General features: G+C 46.2%; 1 protein-coding gene across 1 annotated transcript in view; it reads right to left on the bottom strand.

The window, feature by feature from the left end:
* The window catches only part of GALNT17 (polypeptide N-acetylgalactosaminyltransferase 17), a 399,836-nt gene that overhangs the window by 178,799 nt on the left and 202,223 nt on the right, over nucleotides 1-18,814 (bottom strand). The window contains exon 5 of the mRNA XM_012764068.3: nucleotides 17,333-17,530. Within this exon, the coding sequence (XP_012619522.1) occupies nucleotides 17,333-17,530 (198 nt within the window). The remainder of the gene's footprint in view (nucleotides 1-17,332; nucleotides 17,531-18,814) is intronic.

The raw sequence follows: 18,814 nt of genomic DNA, 5'->3' as shown, positions 1-18,814 counted from the left end.
TGGATTTTGAGGCATTTCAGATTTTGGATTTTCAAATTTGGAATGCTCGACCTGTAATAGTAGCAAAGTGTTTTCTCGAGTTCTGTGAGTCATTCTAGCAAACGATTAAACCAGCAGAGAGGTGGTGGGAACCTCTGACTTTGTAGCCACCTTGGACAAAAGTGGGGGTGACCTGGAGACCTGACACTTGTGACTAGTGTCTGAAATTAGGATGGCCTTGTTGGTCTAGGCCTTAGACCTATGGATTCTAAAGCTAACACTGAGTAGTTAGAGTCAGAATTGAATTGAATCGTAGGAAACACAGTCAAAGAATTGGAGAACTAGAGATTTGGTTGGTGTGGGGAATAAACCCTCAGGGAAGGAATGAGAAGTATATGTGTTTGTGGCAGAGGTGGGTGTGAGTGAGTGAAAACGAGTTAATACCTTGTCTCCCATAACAGAAAGTTAAGAAATAACACCTCTCTATTAGAATTCTAGAGGAAAAAGTTGGAAACACTCTCCTAGACATCGGCCTAGGCAAAGAGTTTATGAAGAAGTCCCCAAAGGCAATCACAGCAGCAACAAAAATAAATAAATGGGACATGATCAAACTACAAAGCTTCTGCACAGCCAAAGAAATAGTCATGAAAGTAAACAGACAACCTACAGAATGGGAGAAAATTTTTGCATCCTATGCATCCGATAAGGGACTGATAACTAGAATATACTTAGAACTCACAAAAATCAGGAAGAAAAAATCAAATAACCCCATTAAAAAGTGGGCAAAGGACTTGAACAGAAACTTTTCTAAAGAAGACAGAATGGCCAACAAACATATGAAAAAATGCTCAACATCTCTAATCATCAGGGAAATGCAAATCAAAACCACAATGAGATATCACTTAACTCCAGTGAGAATGGCCTTTATCAAAAAGTCTCCAAACAATAAATGCTGGTGTGGATGCGGATAGAGAGGAGCACTCCTACACTGCTGGTGGGACTGCAAACTAGTTCAACCTCTGTGGAAAGCAATATGGAGATACCTTAAAGCGATACAAGTGAATCTACCATTTGACCCAGCAATCCCATTGCTGGGCATCTACCCAAAAGATCCAATGACACTCTACAAAAAAGACACCTGCACTCGAATGTTTATAGCAGCACAATTCATAATTGCAAGGCTGTGGAAACAGCCCAAGTGCCCATCAATCCAAGAATGGATTAATAAAATGTGGTATATGTATACCATGGAGTACTATTCAGCTCTAAGAAACAACGGTGACACAGCACATCTTATATTTTCCTGGTTAGAGGTGGAACCCATACTATTAAGTGAAGTTTCCCAAGAATGGAAAAACAAGCACCACATATACTCACCAGCAAATTGGTATTAACTGAACAGCACCTAAGTGGTCACATAGGTACTACAGTAATAGGGTAGTGGGCAGGTGGGAGGGGGGAGGGGGGCGGGTATATACATATATAATGAGTGAGATGTGCACCATCTGGGGGACGGTCATGATGGAGACTCAGACTTTTGGGGAGAGGGGGGGAAATGGGCACTTATTGAAACCTTAAAATCTGTACCCCCATAATATGCCGAAATAAAAAAAAAAAAAAAAAACATAAACATGCCAACCATCCTGATGACAGGCGTAAATGAACATATGAATGTTATATTATAACCCATTAAAAAAAAAAAAGAAATAACACCTCAATCTCAAAACACAAGATGTAGGACTGGACGTATGTTATCTAGAGATATAACGGTAAGCAAAAGACCCATTTAAAAGAATGGAGAACAGTGCCTCTGCAGAGGGAGTACAGCTTTGTAGAATATATGCTTAACTTTCTAAACATGTACATATAAAATTTTTATAAGAGTAAAAAATATTTTAAAATATGTAAGATACTCATGAAATATTAATGGTGGTTATCTTTTGTGGTATGATAATGAGTGATTATCTAATATTCTTCTGTATTTTTAATTTTTAGAATGAACATTGCATTCCAAGTGAACACAGTATAAATTTTACAATGAATACATAATAAAAAAGAATTTTTACACTATGATTTTAAAAGTCTCTGGCCTCCTAGTCTCTGCCCTTGTTCTTCTCTACTGAGCTGGAAGACAACATCTGGAACAGAAACAGGGCAGAAAATTGTTCTTACTTCCTCCCTTCCTGAATGCCTATAGACAAATTATAGAGCTCTAATTTCATGGCTGTCAGCCTCCGCTCCACCCTCCTCATATTCCTTAGGATTTGAAGTCTCTGCAATTTCAAGTTTCTTCAAGCAAATATTCCACTTTCCAGAGATGATGACAAGATTCAAGGAATTTTTTGTTTGCCCTATGCATTGTTACTTTTAAGAATATATATATATATATATATACATATAGTTTGGTGGAGGAGGGTGTGGATGTCCTGGTTCCATAATAATTTACAATCACCCAGACCACCATCCTATAGCACTGCAAGAGGATCCCCAGGGGGACCCAGGTTGGAAAGATCCGGGTTGCTAGCTAGAGTCCAGGAATGTCACGTACTAGCCAGAGAGGCAGCCTTAAGAAGTTTCGGCCCATCAGCAAAATCTCACCATGTAAAGGTTCTAGCAACTTACAACCAGAGCTCGGGCGATCTGGGCACCAGAAATCCAAAGTGAGACCTGGCAGCTGGAGACCAGCCTGGCGCAGAAGCAGGATTCGGGAATGTGGATGCAGGGCAGGCAGGCACAGCAACAAGTTCCAGGAGACTGGGACTTAGTGTGGCAACCAGAGAGAGGGAGGGCCGACAGTGTTGGAAAGGCCCCTGGCTGTAAGGAAGCCAGGACTGTATGCACGGGGCCTTCTTGCAGAGTGGAATGGCCACTCCAGAGCTAGGAACAGTGCCTGCAGGTGGGAGGAAGTCCATCTGGCAAAGACCACTGAATCTTGAGGCCAGCCCTGAAACTGAATGCCTAGGTGACTCAGGGTTCAAGGCGAGAACACCGCTTCTCTGCTCACTGTAGGGGCCACAGCTGCTTCTAGACCACCCATGTCCAAGACCCAGAGTGGGACTGAGTATGCAGGAGAGAAGGTGGGGGATGGGAGAGGGAAGGGGAGATCTCTCAAGAATTAGGAAAAAACAAGCCGGGGAATTGAGAGCACAGTAATGAAAGACAGAGGTCCAACTGCCGCCCTCCTCTGGAAACTAGAACTAAGAAGGGCCCTAGAGGAACAGGCTCTGGAAAAGAGATTTTTTGCTCTGGTTGTGCTCTGCTAAAAAGATGATAGTTGAAAAACTGTTCATGTGCTTTTCTCTTTGGGGCTACGCAATCTCTGCTCTAAGTTGCAAGCTAGGTGACTGCTGTTTCCAGATTGCTTCCACTCTTCCTTTAAGAGGAGATGGGCTAAGCTTGGAGGAACCAGACACGGGGCTCTCGTAACAGGCGGAGAAGACCCTCTGGTGGCAGCCAAAGCTGAGTGCAGAGGAGCATTAAGGCACACTCCAAACGAAAGCCCAGTTTCCCACCTGAGGTCCTGTGGGAAGCAAAGAAGAGTGAGAGAGGTGGGGAAAGGTGGGGAGGTGACAGAGCTGTGCTGGACAGTGAGATTGGTACAGAGAGCACAGGTGGGCTTCTGCCCCCATTTTCCACAGGAGCTGTGGGAGCAGCCTGCTCATGGGTGGTCTTATATCCACCTGGGCCGGCCCTCATCCAGGTGGCCATGATGGCTCATTGTGGCCAGAGGGGCAGCTGGTGGCACCTCCCTGCACAGGAGCTGAGCCTGCCGCTGAGGCTGGGAGGGATGGGGGAATGTGGCCGCCATGACTCAGGGGTCTGCAGCCAGCAGGAGCCGGGCAGGGGGCTGGGGAGCTGAGTCGACTGAGCCCTGACCAAGCTGAGAGGTCAGATCCCAAGTTCCGCAACCTCAGACGTCTTCCAGGAATGCCAGCAATGCAAGGGGCAGCCGGCCAGGCTGGGGACACTGGCAAAGGGAAAGGGGGACACTCCAAGAAAAGGTCTCAATGCTTCCCTCAGTCACAAGGTGAAATAAACCCTACCTGTCCCTCATACCCAGGAGCCGTGCTAGGGAAGCTGGGAAGTCCCAGAGACGGACAGAACCTTCTTTCCCGAAGGGACTGAGCATTACCAGAGGGACAATGGAAATCCCCACACTAGATCAAGTTGAATTCGAGTTGGAGATGACGTTGACCGCTGACGTGACAAGCCGTCACATGCCCCGAGGCCCGCTCAGAGCCTGTCCCTGCACCCGAAACCTCAGATCTGCTTACAGCACGGGGACCGGTCACCCGCCAGCTGAAACCCCCCGCAGCCACCACAGAAGCCGCGGTCGGAAATTCAGTGTTAATAAAAGACACTCAAGGAATATTTCTCTTCTCTTTCCTTTAAGTTGAACTTCTTAGGAGCCTGGGAGTCCATTGAACTTCACGCACTGAAGTTCAACTCCAAAATACTGACTTGGGCATCCTACTAAGTCCACAAAGAGCCTCCCGTGCGGGTGAGCTTTCTCAGGCCTCACACACTGCCCGTGCTCAAAGGGCTTTGAAGGGGCCACGGCTCTATCAGGCGCGACTGGTAGTTACGTTATTCCTAACAGTTAAGCAAGCTTGTCACAGCCTCTCTGCTGCTATGAGGAAGTGCTACCGGAATGACTTCATGACAAAGGAGTCTAGACTTCTAGGACAAAATGAAGTCAATTGCCCTGGACTGCCTGTGTGCCTGGTAGCAGAAACTATTTTTGGAGTCATGTTGGCTGCAAAAAAAAAGAGTAAAGACTATGACCTAAAATTCCAAATAGATATTGCAACGTGTCAGCCCAAATTTTCCTACTTTAGGAAAGTCTGGGTAAAACTTCTGCAGCCTTAAAAACTGTGCAGTGTCAACAGAATGAAAAATGGAAACAGGCCAGGCACAGTGGCTCACACCTGTAATCCCAGCACTCTGGGAGGCCAAGGTAGGAGGATCACTTGAGGCCAGGAGTTCAAGACCAGCCTGGGCAACACAGTGAGACTCTATCTCTACAAAAAAATAAAATAAAATTAGCCAGGCATGGTAGTGTGTGCCTGTAGACCCAGCTACTTGGGAGGCTGAGGCAGGAGGATCACTTGAGCCCAGGAGTTTGCAGTTACAGTGAGCTATGATTGTGCCACTGTGCTCTAGCCCAGGTGACAGAGCAAGACCCTGTCTTTGTTTTTAAAAAAATGGAAACAGTGTCCAGTTGGTTAAAAGCGAATGGTAATTTGTGTATGTTGGACTATTGGTAGTTGATTATTCGGCAGAGAAGGCGCTGCAGTACTTATAATTAACGCTCCAAGCTCTAAAATAAATTCCATTTGTTTTTTCTCCCATCGAGGAGCAATGAAATAGTCATGTGTTCCTACATTTCCATAAATGAGGGATAGAATAGAAAAGCGTGAGGCTCCAAATCCAGCCTCAAACGTGCAGCTGCTAAGGCCTGACAAGAACTGACCCGTCGTGGAGGAGGAAAAGTCTGGCAAATATTCCTGGAGAGATGGGGAAATGGGAAAAGCTGTTTGGGGAAAAGTCTTGAGAACGAGTTATAATCCGTATCTTAGTCATGTCATCTACAGCTGTGGTCCCCAACCGCCGGGCCATGGCCTGTTAGGAACCAGGCTGCAGCGGTGCCTGAGCTCCACCCCTGCCCCCCACCCTGGTCCGTGGAAAAGCTGTCTTCCGTGAAACCAGCCCTTAGTGCCAAAAAGGTGGGAGACTGCTGGTCTAAAGGACCCCTCAGAACGACTGAGAAATAATCACTCATGGAGGCCCAGAGGAGTCAGGAGACAGGAAGAGTGCTGAACTGCACGGTGGGAAGAACACCACCAGCAGCAGTGGGGCAGTGGGAAGCAAAGAAGAACGGTCCTTCTCTGCTCTGAACTCAACCTCAGAGTCTCCTGTAGTTACTTTTTAGGCTTTGAAAGGGCAGGAGGAGGAAGAAATATAAGACAGCCTGGAAGATGGAACATTCATTCCATAATCATCTAGAAAGGGGAATTAGAGCTACCAAAATAAGGGCTGTCACCTGCTCCTGTACCGCCCTCACAATCGTACACACCAGCCCCAGCAGAAGCCCCAGAAGCCCACCGCTCTTCCCCTGCGGCCAGACGAACCCGATGGCATTAATGGGGCTACCGCGCCCCTGTTTATGCTCAGCGATAACTCAGGACCTGGGCATTTAACTCACAGGCAAAGTGTCTTCCATTTTTTAAAAGTCCTTAAATTTAAAATAAAACGTGTCTGCTCTCTGGCAGCCCACAACTCTGAACCTCTTTACTAGAGAGGAGGAAAGCCTTCCCAAGATTATTCAGATTAATCTGCTTGCCGCTGCAAGCTGTCACAATACGTGTTAGCTGATGGAGGCAGGTCTCTCTGCTGTCATCGCAGAGAAAGTTTACGTCGCAAATGTTGCTCTAGCTCCAGGGCACTGCCTGGGAATTTTGCTTCCAAAGGAAAGGTATCTAGCAGCAATACCGGTATGTCATGCAAAAAAAATATTGATCTACCCAGGGTGGTGTTGAAGGTACCTAGGTGATGTCAAGAAATACCACGTGTTTCACCCAAAAGCAAAGTGTTCACCGCTGCATAAGCACACTTCTATTTTACAAGGAATAGCTCCCTGGGAGACTGACTTGGAAAATGTTGAGTCCCTTCTTTTCCTGTGCAAATCTCTTGGCATTGAAAATGCCTCTCCTTTGTTAGTTCCTAGAGTTCTGGTTCATGTGCAGGAAACTAAAATCAGGGACAATCCAATGATCAGGTTATTTGCCATAACCATTTGGTAGTATGAACTGGACCAGACAAGAACGAAAGGGTTATAGGATTCCCACAGTGAGGAGCAAGCTTGCTAGTGTAGAATACAGAAGAGTAGTAGTAAGAAAAACAACAGGTATTATTTTTACAGCACTTACTATGTGCCAGGAACCCTTTTAAGCATTTTTCATGTATTATCTCATTTAATCCTCACAACAACCATGTAAGACAGTACTATTATTATCCCTATTTATATATAAAGAATCCGAGGCCATCTCAGGGAATGAGTCTACATAGCACATCAGGTCAAAATCTTCCATTTTACAGAGGATAGACTGAGGCTCAAAGCCAGTGCTCAAATCTGGTCTAGAAAACAGGTCTCTGGAACTCAGGCAACGTTCTTTCCATGGCATCATGCTGCTGACACTTGGAGTCACGTAAGAGCCACTTGCCTCAGCTGAAGTCATGTGTCCTTGAGCACCGTGGGAAGGAAGCAGTCAGCTGACGACTGCTACGCAGAGCAGACCAACTGGGGAGTGACATCCTGTGTCACCTTGAGAACCACACCTGCTACTTTCCCAGAAAGTGACGAACTTGGTGATGCTCCTGTAAGGGGCTGGTCCACTGCGATCGCTCCTGGGCATTCATCTTCCTAGCTAACTGAGCAAAAGCAAATGTTTTAGAGAAATGGATACGTCTTGCCTCTTGGGTCTCAAACGTGTGTAAACATGGATAAAATTGAAAAGGACTCAATTACGAGGGGAGTGTCCTCCATACTGCTGGAACAGAGGTTTATACAGGAAAGGAATTAACAAATGTTCATGAAGCAAAGGGGTGAATAAATAACAACACTGCACAGTCCAGCCCTGTATCTCACAGTATTTTACACTGTCACCTCTTCTAGTGCAATGTGGAATCCTCTCGACTGGACCAACACCCTCCATCAACTGGGCTCCTCCAGAGAAAGGCAGGGTTTTGTGGAGTTTTAAAATATATATATATTATATTAATATTATATTATATTATATATAATATTAATATATATTATATTATATATATTTAACTATTAATATATATCTCCCACTTCTTGCTTCTGTAGTAGAATCCTATTAACCGAAGCACTTGATTACTACAATGCCTAATACCATAACTTCAAACAGTTTATAATTAGTGTTTTTCATCTAAGGAACCAAAAGTTTTGTTATGGAAATTTTCTACTAGTGGAACAATACACCTTTAAATGCTGGGGAGGTTTTATGAATAAGAAAATTGAAAGGTCATTTACACAACAGATGAATGACCCCGCCTAAGGACACAGACCCCAAAGGAGGCGAAATGGAACAGGTTTATTGCTCTGCTACTGGAAGACTCTGAGGGCAGGAAAGTAAGGTGGAGAACATCTAAACATCTAGGTTTTTTTTCTTTAATAAAAATTTTAATAATTTGAGAGACATAATTTCCTATTAAAGTAAGATTAACCTTTATATGCAGGACATAAATTCAACTTCTAAGACATATTTTCACGGTGGTACTTGCTAAAGTGATATAACTTTAATATTAAATAGATCATCCATACTTTTTTTGACAGATAAATATCCAAAGACATTTTTAAAACCTATAAGCAGTGTAAGATTAAGTATTAAAATGATATAGGTTGTAGGCCAATGCAACATCTAGCTATGGTTTTTGTCTTCCAGCAATGCAGTAGGCTTCACTGGGCCCCAGGGCCAGATTGCTGTACTAACTATCCTGGACCCAAGGAGAACTACCAGCTGCCTGTCCCTATCCACAACACGCTGCAATTGGCCAGTATCACACACAAAGTCCAGGGAGGTCAACAACCCAGCCGGTCTGGTCCTGTGTGATGCTCAACTTCTGCCAGCAATGCTCCTTGGTTTCTGAATCTCTGCTTGGGACTCTACCATGACAAATTCTACTGTGCTCTGGGATTTGACCCCAGTTCAATTGCCTGGCACACTCTCTGCTGTCCTGCCACTTCCCACAAAAGGAAGACCACACAAGATCCTATGGTCAACCTGGGGTAAACACTCCAGACCACTCTGACCCAAGAATTAATACCAAACAGTCTTCATCTTGTTGCATGACTGGCCATCCACAATCTGCTGTGGCCATCAGCTCCTGAGATAGAATCCACATACCATACAATTGACTTATTTAAAGCATACAAGTCAGTGGTTTTTACTATATTCAAAGAGTTGTGCAACCATCACAAAAATCAGTTTTAGAACATTTTCATCACTTCTCCCCCCAAAACCCATACTCGTTAACAAATCACTCATCTCTCCATCCCTCCCCAAGATGGGGGCTGCCCCTGAGTAGTGGGCGACCACCATTCTACTTTCCATCTCTCACAATTAGCTTTTTATTCATCTCTGGTCTGCCTCACTGGACCAGGGGATTGAGTCCAGGCTTTCCTATTTGGCTTTTAGAGCCCTCCATAGAGTAGACCTCCTGTTTTGATCTGCCCAGTCCCCCATCTTACCTCTACTTTTTAATGTACATATCCTGCCTTCAGTATCCTCACAAGACCCTAAACACCTCATCCTCTTTGTGCAGTAAAGGGTTAACTCAGTGGACTTGGGTTGCCCAAACTCCGCACACGCCAAAGAAAGAACTGGCTCTCAAAGGGCTCCTGGGAGACAACCGCTAAACCCTTGGAATGCCCTGTCTGATGAGAGTGCCTTTGTGTGCCCACAATCCCGGGCTGGGCTGCAGTGGTTCAAGTTCTGGGGGACAAGGGCTGGAGACTGAGTGGCCAAGGTTAGTCACACAGGCTCTCCTGCCTCTGTGACTGACCCCCAGTAAAAAACCTGGACGCCAAGAGTGGAATGAGCTTCCTGGTTGGTGACACTTTATATACACTGTTATCCATCATTGCTGGGAGAATTAGCACTGTGCATACGACTCCACCAGGAGAGGACAACTCGAAACCTGTGCCTGGTTTCTCCTGGACCTTGTCCTATGCATCTCTACTGATTAACAGCTTTTCTTGGTTTTGTGAGTCCTTCTAGTAAATTCCTAAACCCAACAGTGGTCTTTGAGACCCCAAACACACTCATTTTCACTACTATACCTCAAACTGGGTCATCTCTCATATACCAGCCAGTGAAAACCTCCTCCAGCTTACAAGAATGACCCAGTCATACTTTCTTTCCGGGAAAGAGAGCACAGGGGATTGAGCACTGCCTGGGCCTGGCTGGATCTGAGTCCTGGCGTCACTTCTTACCAGGTGTGTGACCCTGGGTAAGGTGCTTAACTTGTTATGCCTTTGCTGTTCTGCCTGTGAAAGGAGGATGATAAAAATACTTATCTTGCAGGCCCAGCACAAGGAGGAAACGCATCTGTATTAGGTAAGGCACAGCAACAGTGCCTGGCACACAGAACATTCCAGTGTGAGTTCCAGTTTTCATGACCATTTCCATCCACTCCAACCACAAAACTCCCTCCTTCCCACGAGTCCACACTTACTGCAATGAAGTGGCATCACATGCACTTAGGCCTGTGTGCCCAACCAGCCCGTGAAAACTTGAGGACAGGAGAATCGTTTCATTTACCAACACTGTCCCTGCTAGAAAGGCCGACCACAAAGAAGAGCACACATGTGGCTCCTAAAATATATTTGCTGATGCACAGAGAAGATATCGCTGTTTTAAAGTCTAAAAAAAGTCTGATTCTTCACTTAATGCTTTCCTCCTGTGTAAGCCAGTCAAATTCCTCTAGGGAGGAAAAAATAACTTCCTCCCTTTATATACATCTGTGCACAGAATCTAAGATCCGAGCAACTTCCAGGGCAGCCCTTTCAACTAAACTGGTCTAACAGGCTCTAACGGCTCTTGTACCTTATAATTTATTGTCAAATTATATGTTGGATTAAGGATTGCTAATTGTTAATCATCAGCTTGAATTAGTTATTAATGAGTAATGTCACTAATTACAGGGCCACTTAACATAGCGCAGGGAGGAACCACTGTCACCTTACAGGAGATGCCTGACTCAGCTTTCAGCCTGTGTCCTGAAAGCAACATGCTGTGAAATGTCCCATCTATGATACTGTAGATCCTGCCCTCTCGTGGTAAAGGTCCTGGGCTTTTACAGCTGGGGGAATTGCAGGGATCAGCGGATCCCAGGCTGTGAGCTCTGGTCCTCTGACGGCTGCAGAGCTAAGCCAGGGTTTCAAGATTCACCATTCACCTAACCCAATGCCTTCAGGCCAAATAAATGGCATCCTTCACTCTTATCTCTGCAACCCTTCTCCCATAGGTGTGCACAATGTTATGAATAATAAAACTTAAGTTTACATCAAAGCACTACTGAATTCATGGTAGTTTTTTGTTAAGAAATCCTAGGGGGAATTCTGTTGGATTTATATTCCTGGGCCCTCAAAATAGCCATCTTTTTTTTTTTAAGATTCTCAGTCAGCTCATCCATTCCCATTCCTATCAGGAAGGAGACCTTTACCACTTTCCTGAAACCCTTACACAAGGCCTAACTCTCATGCATAACAAATAATTTCACCTCCTCACTCAGGAGGAAAATAGAAGTCACAGAGCAGGAGCTCTCTCTTCCTGCTGTTCAACACCAAACTACTCTTTGCGCCCTGACCTAGCCCTCCTCCCTCTTCAGGGTATTTCTTTCCCAATCAGCCCCTCTTTCCTTCCTGTCTTCAGACCTTCCCCCTCTCCTTGCTCCGTGCCCTCGGCTGTATGTACTGTGTTTAAAGGGTTCTTTGCGCCCTCACTGGGGCTGAAGACATTCTCACAATAGATGCTTTCTATGCAAAGAGATCATGCAAAAAGTTGGATAAATAGCCAAGAATGATCAGCTGACTATTAACAATGAGTGACGGAATCTGGGAGAGGAAAGTGTCAGGAGGGCTTCCCTGGAGTGGGGGTCCTACCATCTAACCCCAAGCCTGGTGGCCACCATTGCTGGCAGAGTAGAAACATCCTCACTGGTATGTGATTTAGGAAAGGGAAGGTTGCCCTGAGGGGCAGAGGGGAGCTCCATTGGCAAGGGGGGTGTCTCTCCCCTCCCAAGAGGGACAGAAAAAGGTGTGTAAATCCCAGAATCCAGATAGGAAACCCACAGAAGGGATGTGGAGATGGGACCACTTTAAAAGGGATGCCCACCATTGAAAGGAATGAAGTACTGATGCCTGCAACAACATGACAGAACCTCGTAAACTTTATGCTAGTAAAAGAAGCCAGACACAAGAACCCACATATTATGTGATTCCACTTAAATGAAATGTCTGGAACAGGCACATTCATAGAGACAGAAAGTACACGATGATCTGTCAAGGACTGGGGGAGGGGGAGGGAGTGACTGCATAATGGTACTGGGTCTCCATTGAGATGATGAAAATATTCTGGAAGTAGATAGTAGTGATGGTTGCATAACGCTGTGAATGTCCTTCATGCCACTGGATTTCATATTTTAAAATAGTTAAAATGGTGAAATTTATGTTACATACATTTTGCCATAATAAAAAACATCATCATCAACAGAACAACAAAAAAAACCAGACAAAACCAAAAAGATGCCCCAGACTGGAGCAGGGAGACCTCAGTGGTAGGAGGGCGGGGATGTGGGGATGACAAGGCAGAAGTGGGGCTGAGCTGGGAGAGGACAGCTGATGGGAGGGAAGTGCTGCCTGCAGGTATGGAGTCTGCACAGAGAAAGCAGCACAGAGGTTCAGATTGTCCACACTCGACACTAAGGAATCAGAAGAATCTTCCAAATATGGAGAGAATCCACTTTGACACTGCTGGCCCAGGGACTGCAAAAGCCCCACAAGTCAGCACCAATGGAACAAGAATCCTCCATCCCACTTCCCTCCACTTCCTCCCCCTACTGGGCCCCAGGTGGGTTCAGACCTGCACCTGGGGGTGGGGGAGGACGATGGAGAGAAGGAAGAAGAAGCACAGCCCCTTCCCCACTGCAGTCAGCCAGCCAGTCGCAATGCAGGGATGGGAGGAGATTTTAATTTCAATTAAGTTCATGTTTTTATGACTGCATGAGACTGGACAATTTCAATAATGGAATTGAGGCCTGTTTGTGACTTAAAGGGACTTCAGAAATTGTTTTTTTCCCAAGAAGGATAAGAAACACCCCAGTGTCTACTAGAGTTAGCAGCTAGGGACAAGGGAAGCACTCACTGCACTGAAAGAGTTCAATGGGGCAACAGGAAACAAAAACAACAGGTGTTTTATTAATAGAGCCCATGAGCTCTATGTCTCCAGTGTGCTAGAGGTAGGTGCTCAGTCTCTCCTGTTCTAAAAAGCATATGTCACTTGATCTCGTACCTCCTTGCTCTGTTTCTGCCTCCTCCCTCCCCAGGTCTCCCCCAAATATCTCAAAAGTGTTATCTGCACTCATGATCCACACTTCTTCCTGCCCCATTCAATTCTAGCTTCAGACCTAAATACTCCCTTAAAATGCTTTCCCTAAGGTTATGATGAGCTAATCGCTTAAGTCAAGGGTTGCGTTTCACCTTCCTGGTATTGAAGCTCTACACCCCATTGCCTTGGGTTTTGGACCCTGGTTCTCCTCCTACCTCCCTGACTGTCATTTCCCATCAGCCTCCTTCATGAAAGCTCCCTTCATCCCAGAAATAATGACATCTTCCTTTTCCCTCTTTAATGCACCTCTGGGCACTCTCATCTTCTTTCTAATCATTTTTGAGCCCTGATCTCTCATCTGAGCCTCAGATGCCACTCACACATCCATTTATTTGATAAACATTTTGGGCATATCTGCTAAGTGCCAAGTGCCCACTAGGCACTCAGGAATCAGCTGTGAAACAGACAGCCACAGTCCTGGCTTCGCAAAGCATACGGACCATGGGGTGGTAAGGAAAGGTTAAGAAAAGCTCTCCAACTAGCAGGGCTAAGTAGAAATATCTAGCAGTGGTTCACAATATAAGCCTTAAGGCTCCTTAGGAGATCGGCTTCAAGGCATCTAGAAACCTCATGAAATTATATGCAAAGTTATATCCACTTATGCATGTTCAGGGGCCAGTGATCTATGGCTTTCATCAAGTCATCGGAGAGGTCTTTGACTCAAAGATAGTTTAAAATCCATCCACTGGTCCAATGATAGGCTGTTGACATGACAACAGAAATGAAGTCGCTCTGGAGAATAATGAGGGTTTAAGACACAGATTTGGGAACCTTCTTGACCCAGAGGCAGAGCTGGGTCCATGCCTCACAAGCCCTCACACAGAAGACCTGCAGCAGAGAGGGCTGTGGACATGCAATGGGACGACAGAAGGGGAATCTCTGTGGGCTTAAGTCAAGCTCTAGGAAGTCTGGCCATGTTTCTCCTATGACTTTGAGTGGCGCTTCCCCCAAATCTCCAGCCCCACAGTGATACCACGTTCCGCATGGAGGGGCCTGCATCTCCCAGTGTGAGATGCGAGGATGGCAGCCACCCTCGGAACTGCAGTGGTGTCCCAGGGGAGGAAGCAAGTGGAGACCTAATATCAAATCCCGGGGTCACGTGGTCAAATGCAGTCTAGGAACATGTGGTTGGGTCCTTATAGTTTGGAAGAAGAAGGATTTATTGCCAACATTTATTAATAGAAGTTGGGATCTTTCACAAAGGATCTATCTATCTATATATATACATGGCTTCTCTTAAAAGTCTGAGGACTAGGCCACACTGACCTCTGTCCCCCCAGTACCATCACGTGGGGCTGTAGCAGTTGGCTCCTTGGGTGGGACATGCACTCTTTAGTCCCTCCGGCCCCACCCTACACTTGGTCCTTGTCCTCTTTAATGGCACCTGCCCACTCTCGGCACCTAAAGCTCCGGTGTGGACAAAGAAGACCAGAGAACAAACAGAAAATCTTAGAAAATAGCTATTTACCAGGCAGGAGGGGAAAAAAAAAAGATATATGGGAAACAACAGGGAAAGAACTAAACCAGAAAGGTTATAAATTCCCCTAATGTAAAACTTCCTACATTATAGTGCCTACTGGGAAGTCTGAGTATCTAAAGCCTCATCTAATCTAGTGTTGTTTGGATTATGGAAGGTTCTCCTCATCTCATCCTTTACCAGAGTAAAATCGTAAAACTATTAAAATGTTGGCATCACAGGGAGAAGGAGAAACTGCGATGTCCCAATGTTTAAGAAACCATATTGTATCTGCTTAATAATTTCAGAAGGACCATAAAAATTCTTTCCTTCAATTAAATGTCCCCATCAACTATTAACAGACTGAGCATTTCGTAAGTTAAGATACATTAAAAAGAGATCACTGGCATTTGATTCCATTTTGTACATCAGAGATGCATGTAATATTAATGACTCATGATCACGACTCTATTTTCCTGAGTCTTTTTAAAGTGCATATTAATCATCTGTTAATGTTACCGTAACTCATGAAATACACGCTAACATTTCACTCAGTGACTTACATACTCAGAGATGTTTGCTGGGCGCCCCCAAAGCACAGCACTGTAACCTCTTCTTTCCCTCTGTTGCTGACACTGACAGTCACACTCTTACTCGGTTATCTCTCGTGGCTCAGAGGAGACCTGGGAGGAAACTTCCTTTGGCCAAAATAGGAAACTCACTGTCTGTCAGTCCATTGTTTGAATTTCATCCCTTTAAGCTCTGAAGGTCAACGTGTCTCCAAGTACTCGCCATTAAAGTTTAAACATCCCTGAAGGTTATACCTCGGTTCTCAGGTATTACCTTAGTGATGAGTCTACGCTATTATTAATATTTGCAGACATCCCAGAGCATGGGCCTGCAGCATTGCACAAACACGGGGCTGCACTGAGTCCCCGCTGGTGGGAACTGAGCTATGTGACAGCCCCGGCTGAGGAAGTTACAGGCCCAAAAGATTACCTTCCCTGTTGCACAAATTTGACAATGGGTAGATCTACTCGAATGCAATTTTTCAGCTTTCAGTTTGAGCAGAAAAATGAGAGAACTTCTCAAAATCGTACACTTGTTTATCACAAATTTGTAAACAGAGAAAGAACTTCCTGGCTATCCTTCCTCACTCTTATTCCATGATTCCATCTTCCCATCCCCCTTAAAACCAACAAGCATGCCCCTGAAGCCACTCCCAGGTAAGCTGGCCTCTCCTGTCTCTTCTGACCTAAGACAGGACCATGATTTTCAGAGTCAGTTTGGCGCTCCAGTAGAACTCACAGACAGTACCGAACCACAACCTGGGATCGTCTTGGTTGACAATCAGAGCATTTGCGGTGAGCTGCGTAATGCCCTTCCCCCTGGAAAATCCCACACCCTAATCTCTGGAGCCTGTGAACGTTCCCTTACATGGGAAAGGACTCTGCAGATGTGATTGAGTTAGGGATCTTGGGGTGGGGAGATCAGCCTGGATTATTCATATGGATCCCACATGTAACCACAGAGCCATTATAAGAGGGAGACAAGAAAGCAAAGGAGGAAGAAGGCCAGGTGACAAAGGGAGCCGGAGAGAAAGGCAGATGTGACATTAGCCAGGAGCAAAGGAAGGGGCAGCCTCGGGAAGCTGGAAGAGGCAAGGAAATGGGTTTTCACTAGACCCTGCAGAAGGACCCAGCCCGTCACACACCTTGATTTGAGCTCCATAAGACTCATTTCGGACTTCTGACCTCTAGAACCATAATAGAATAAATAAATTGGTGCTGTTTTAAGTCATTATGTGTGTGGTAATTTGTTACAGCAACAATAGGAAACTAATATGGCATCAAGATCAATCTGCTTCATTCAACCTCCTTTTTTGTAAGACAGGATCATGCTCTGTCACCCAAAGTGGAGTGCTGTGGCAAGATCATAATTCATTGTAACCTCAAACTCCTGGGCTCAAGCAATCCTCCCAAGCATCTGGGACTACAGGTGCACCACCATGCCCATTTAATTTTTAATTTTTTTTTTTAGAGATGGGATCTTGCTATGTTGCCCAGGCTGGTCTGGAACTTCTAGCCTCAAGTGATCCTCCCGCCTCACCCTCCCAAAGTGCACTGCACCCAGGCCATGCAACCTTCTTTATATTTGAGCTTCCCAACGGATCTGCTAAGAGATGTTGATCTCTGTGTCCCGAGGGGCAGCTAGGTGGGACTTGGGGCAAGAGCCATAGAGGGCTCCCCAGAGGCCTCCCCCAGTTCCCCAGGGTGCCACACAACTACTGTCCGTTTCTATGTGATCCTGTCTCACGAAAAAGGGTGGGCAACACTGCGACAGTACAAGGTTTCCAGTGTGAAACAGCCCCAGGAAATAACACGCTTCAAACTTTATACTTAAAAGCTCCTGAACACAGTTCATCACATATGAGGAAGAATAAAGAAGTGTGAGCAATACTATCCATTTTCGACTTTCAGTATCGCTCTATGAAAGCTGCACTTGAAAAATGTAGCCAAAGGAACAAAATGCAACGTCCTCCTCCCTCTTCAAGAAAGCTGTGATCCTGAGACACCCGAGGTCCCTAAGGAGCTGTCTGCAGACTGCCGCTCCAGCCCAAGGCAGTCTCTGCTGGCCCCGCCAGTGGGTTCTCCTTGCCCTTGAATTTGGGTGCTCACTGGCAGCCAGAGCTCCCGCCACAAACCTGATGGGGAGAGAGGGGTCTCCGGCATCCCACCAGTCTTTCGGGGGGCTGATGTACATGCACCACAGCTCCCAGCTGTACCCGTGGGCCGAGTTCTCATAGCGCTGCACCTCGAAGTTGTCCTGTTTGATGTTGTCGATGGAGGGGAGGATCACTCGCTTCCGGTTTTCCTGGATGCGAGATAGAACCGGCTCAGCCCTGAAACGCAGAGAAGTAGAAATCAAATGTCTGCCCCAAGGCACACTCCCCAAGACTGGCACAGACGCCCAGACCACAGGACATGAACAGAAGCGACTTAGCTAGGAGGCTGGGCTTTGGGCAGGCTGCGACTCAGATGGAAGCCCGGTGACCTGCCCGTGTTGGATCATGCAGCTCCACGCATGGACTGTGAAGTGTGTGAAACAGCTCGTGCTTTCACCCTTGTCGCAATCACTACAGTGATGTCAGTCGTGGCACGAGGATCCCGAAGCAAGAATTCAGAGCATGGGGTCCCCTCCCTGGGACAGTGCCAAGCCTCTCTCTTGCGCTGACAGCGTACTGGTGGTGCACGATTTGCATGGCACCACAGTGTCATAAGTTTCCCCTCCGGGCACTGACTGCTCCCTCTTTTTTCCTGCTGGCACTGAATTCCCTTTCCCAAAATAGGTCACTTCTGCCCTAGCTGGCCTGGTTTTAATAAACATTTCACTAGCTTCTTTGTGCGTGTGACTATTTCAGTTGTTTTAATTGATTATTTAATTGATTTCTTTAAAAGGATCTAATTGAATTGCTTAGCAATAAAAGGCTGGGAACTAACTAAATGCAAAAGCAGGCAGAATCCTGCCCCCTGGCTCGCCGCCCCCGAGGGCTGCAGCAGCCGTCAGTCAGGGATCTGGCTCCAGGTTCAAGGTGTAGCTGGCTGGCTTAGAAGAAAACAGATGGTGGACACCTCTGCCATCATGTGCCTTGGGGGTGGACGTAGGAAGGGCTCATTTCCCGTATTTGAGAAGGAAAAGATGGCTCTCCTAGGCCAGCACATTCATCTCCCAGCTTGGAGGAGCGTGCAGGCTTTGGAAAAGAGTCAAGCGAAAACCCCATTCCTCTGCATTATTTGGAAGAATAATGACAGCGCACGTCGACAACCCATCTCTTTTCATTTGCAGCTATTGAATTACCTGTTGGCTCATCTCATCTTTCTATTGAAAATGAGCAATAAAATATACCCTGGGCCATTACCTGCCCCGGGTAGTTTTGCACACACCATGCAGGCTGAAGCCAAATGGGTCTGACTTTCCAAGACGTTAGACGTGCCTCGGAGCCCAGGCCAGGCAAGCCTGCACTCCGGGGGTGCCCGTGCTGTCGGCAGAAAGCCCGACCCAAGCCCACGGAAGAGGCTTAGCTCAAGTGCCACCTCTCCCAAGAAGCCTTCCCTAATTTCCCCCAGTAGGAAGCCTTTTTCCTCCCCTCAACCTTAGACCATTTCCTCTACCTTATTCAAGTCAC

This window comes from Microcebus murinus, chromosome 19 (genome assembly GCF_040939455.1).
Source record: "Microcebus murinus isolate Inina chromosome 19, M.murinus_Inina_mat1.0, whole genome shotgun sequence".
Lineage (NCBI taxonomy): Eukaryota > Metazoa > Chordata > Mammalia > Primates > Cheirogaleidae > Microcebus > Microcebus murinus.
The sequence above is the reverse complement of the archived record's forward strand: the minus strand, read 5'-3'. Positions and strand labels throughout refer to the sequence as shown.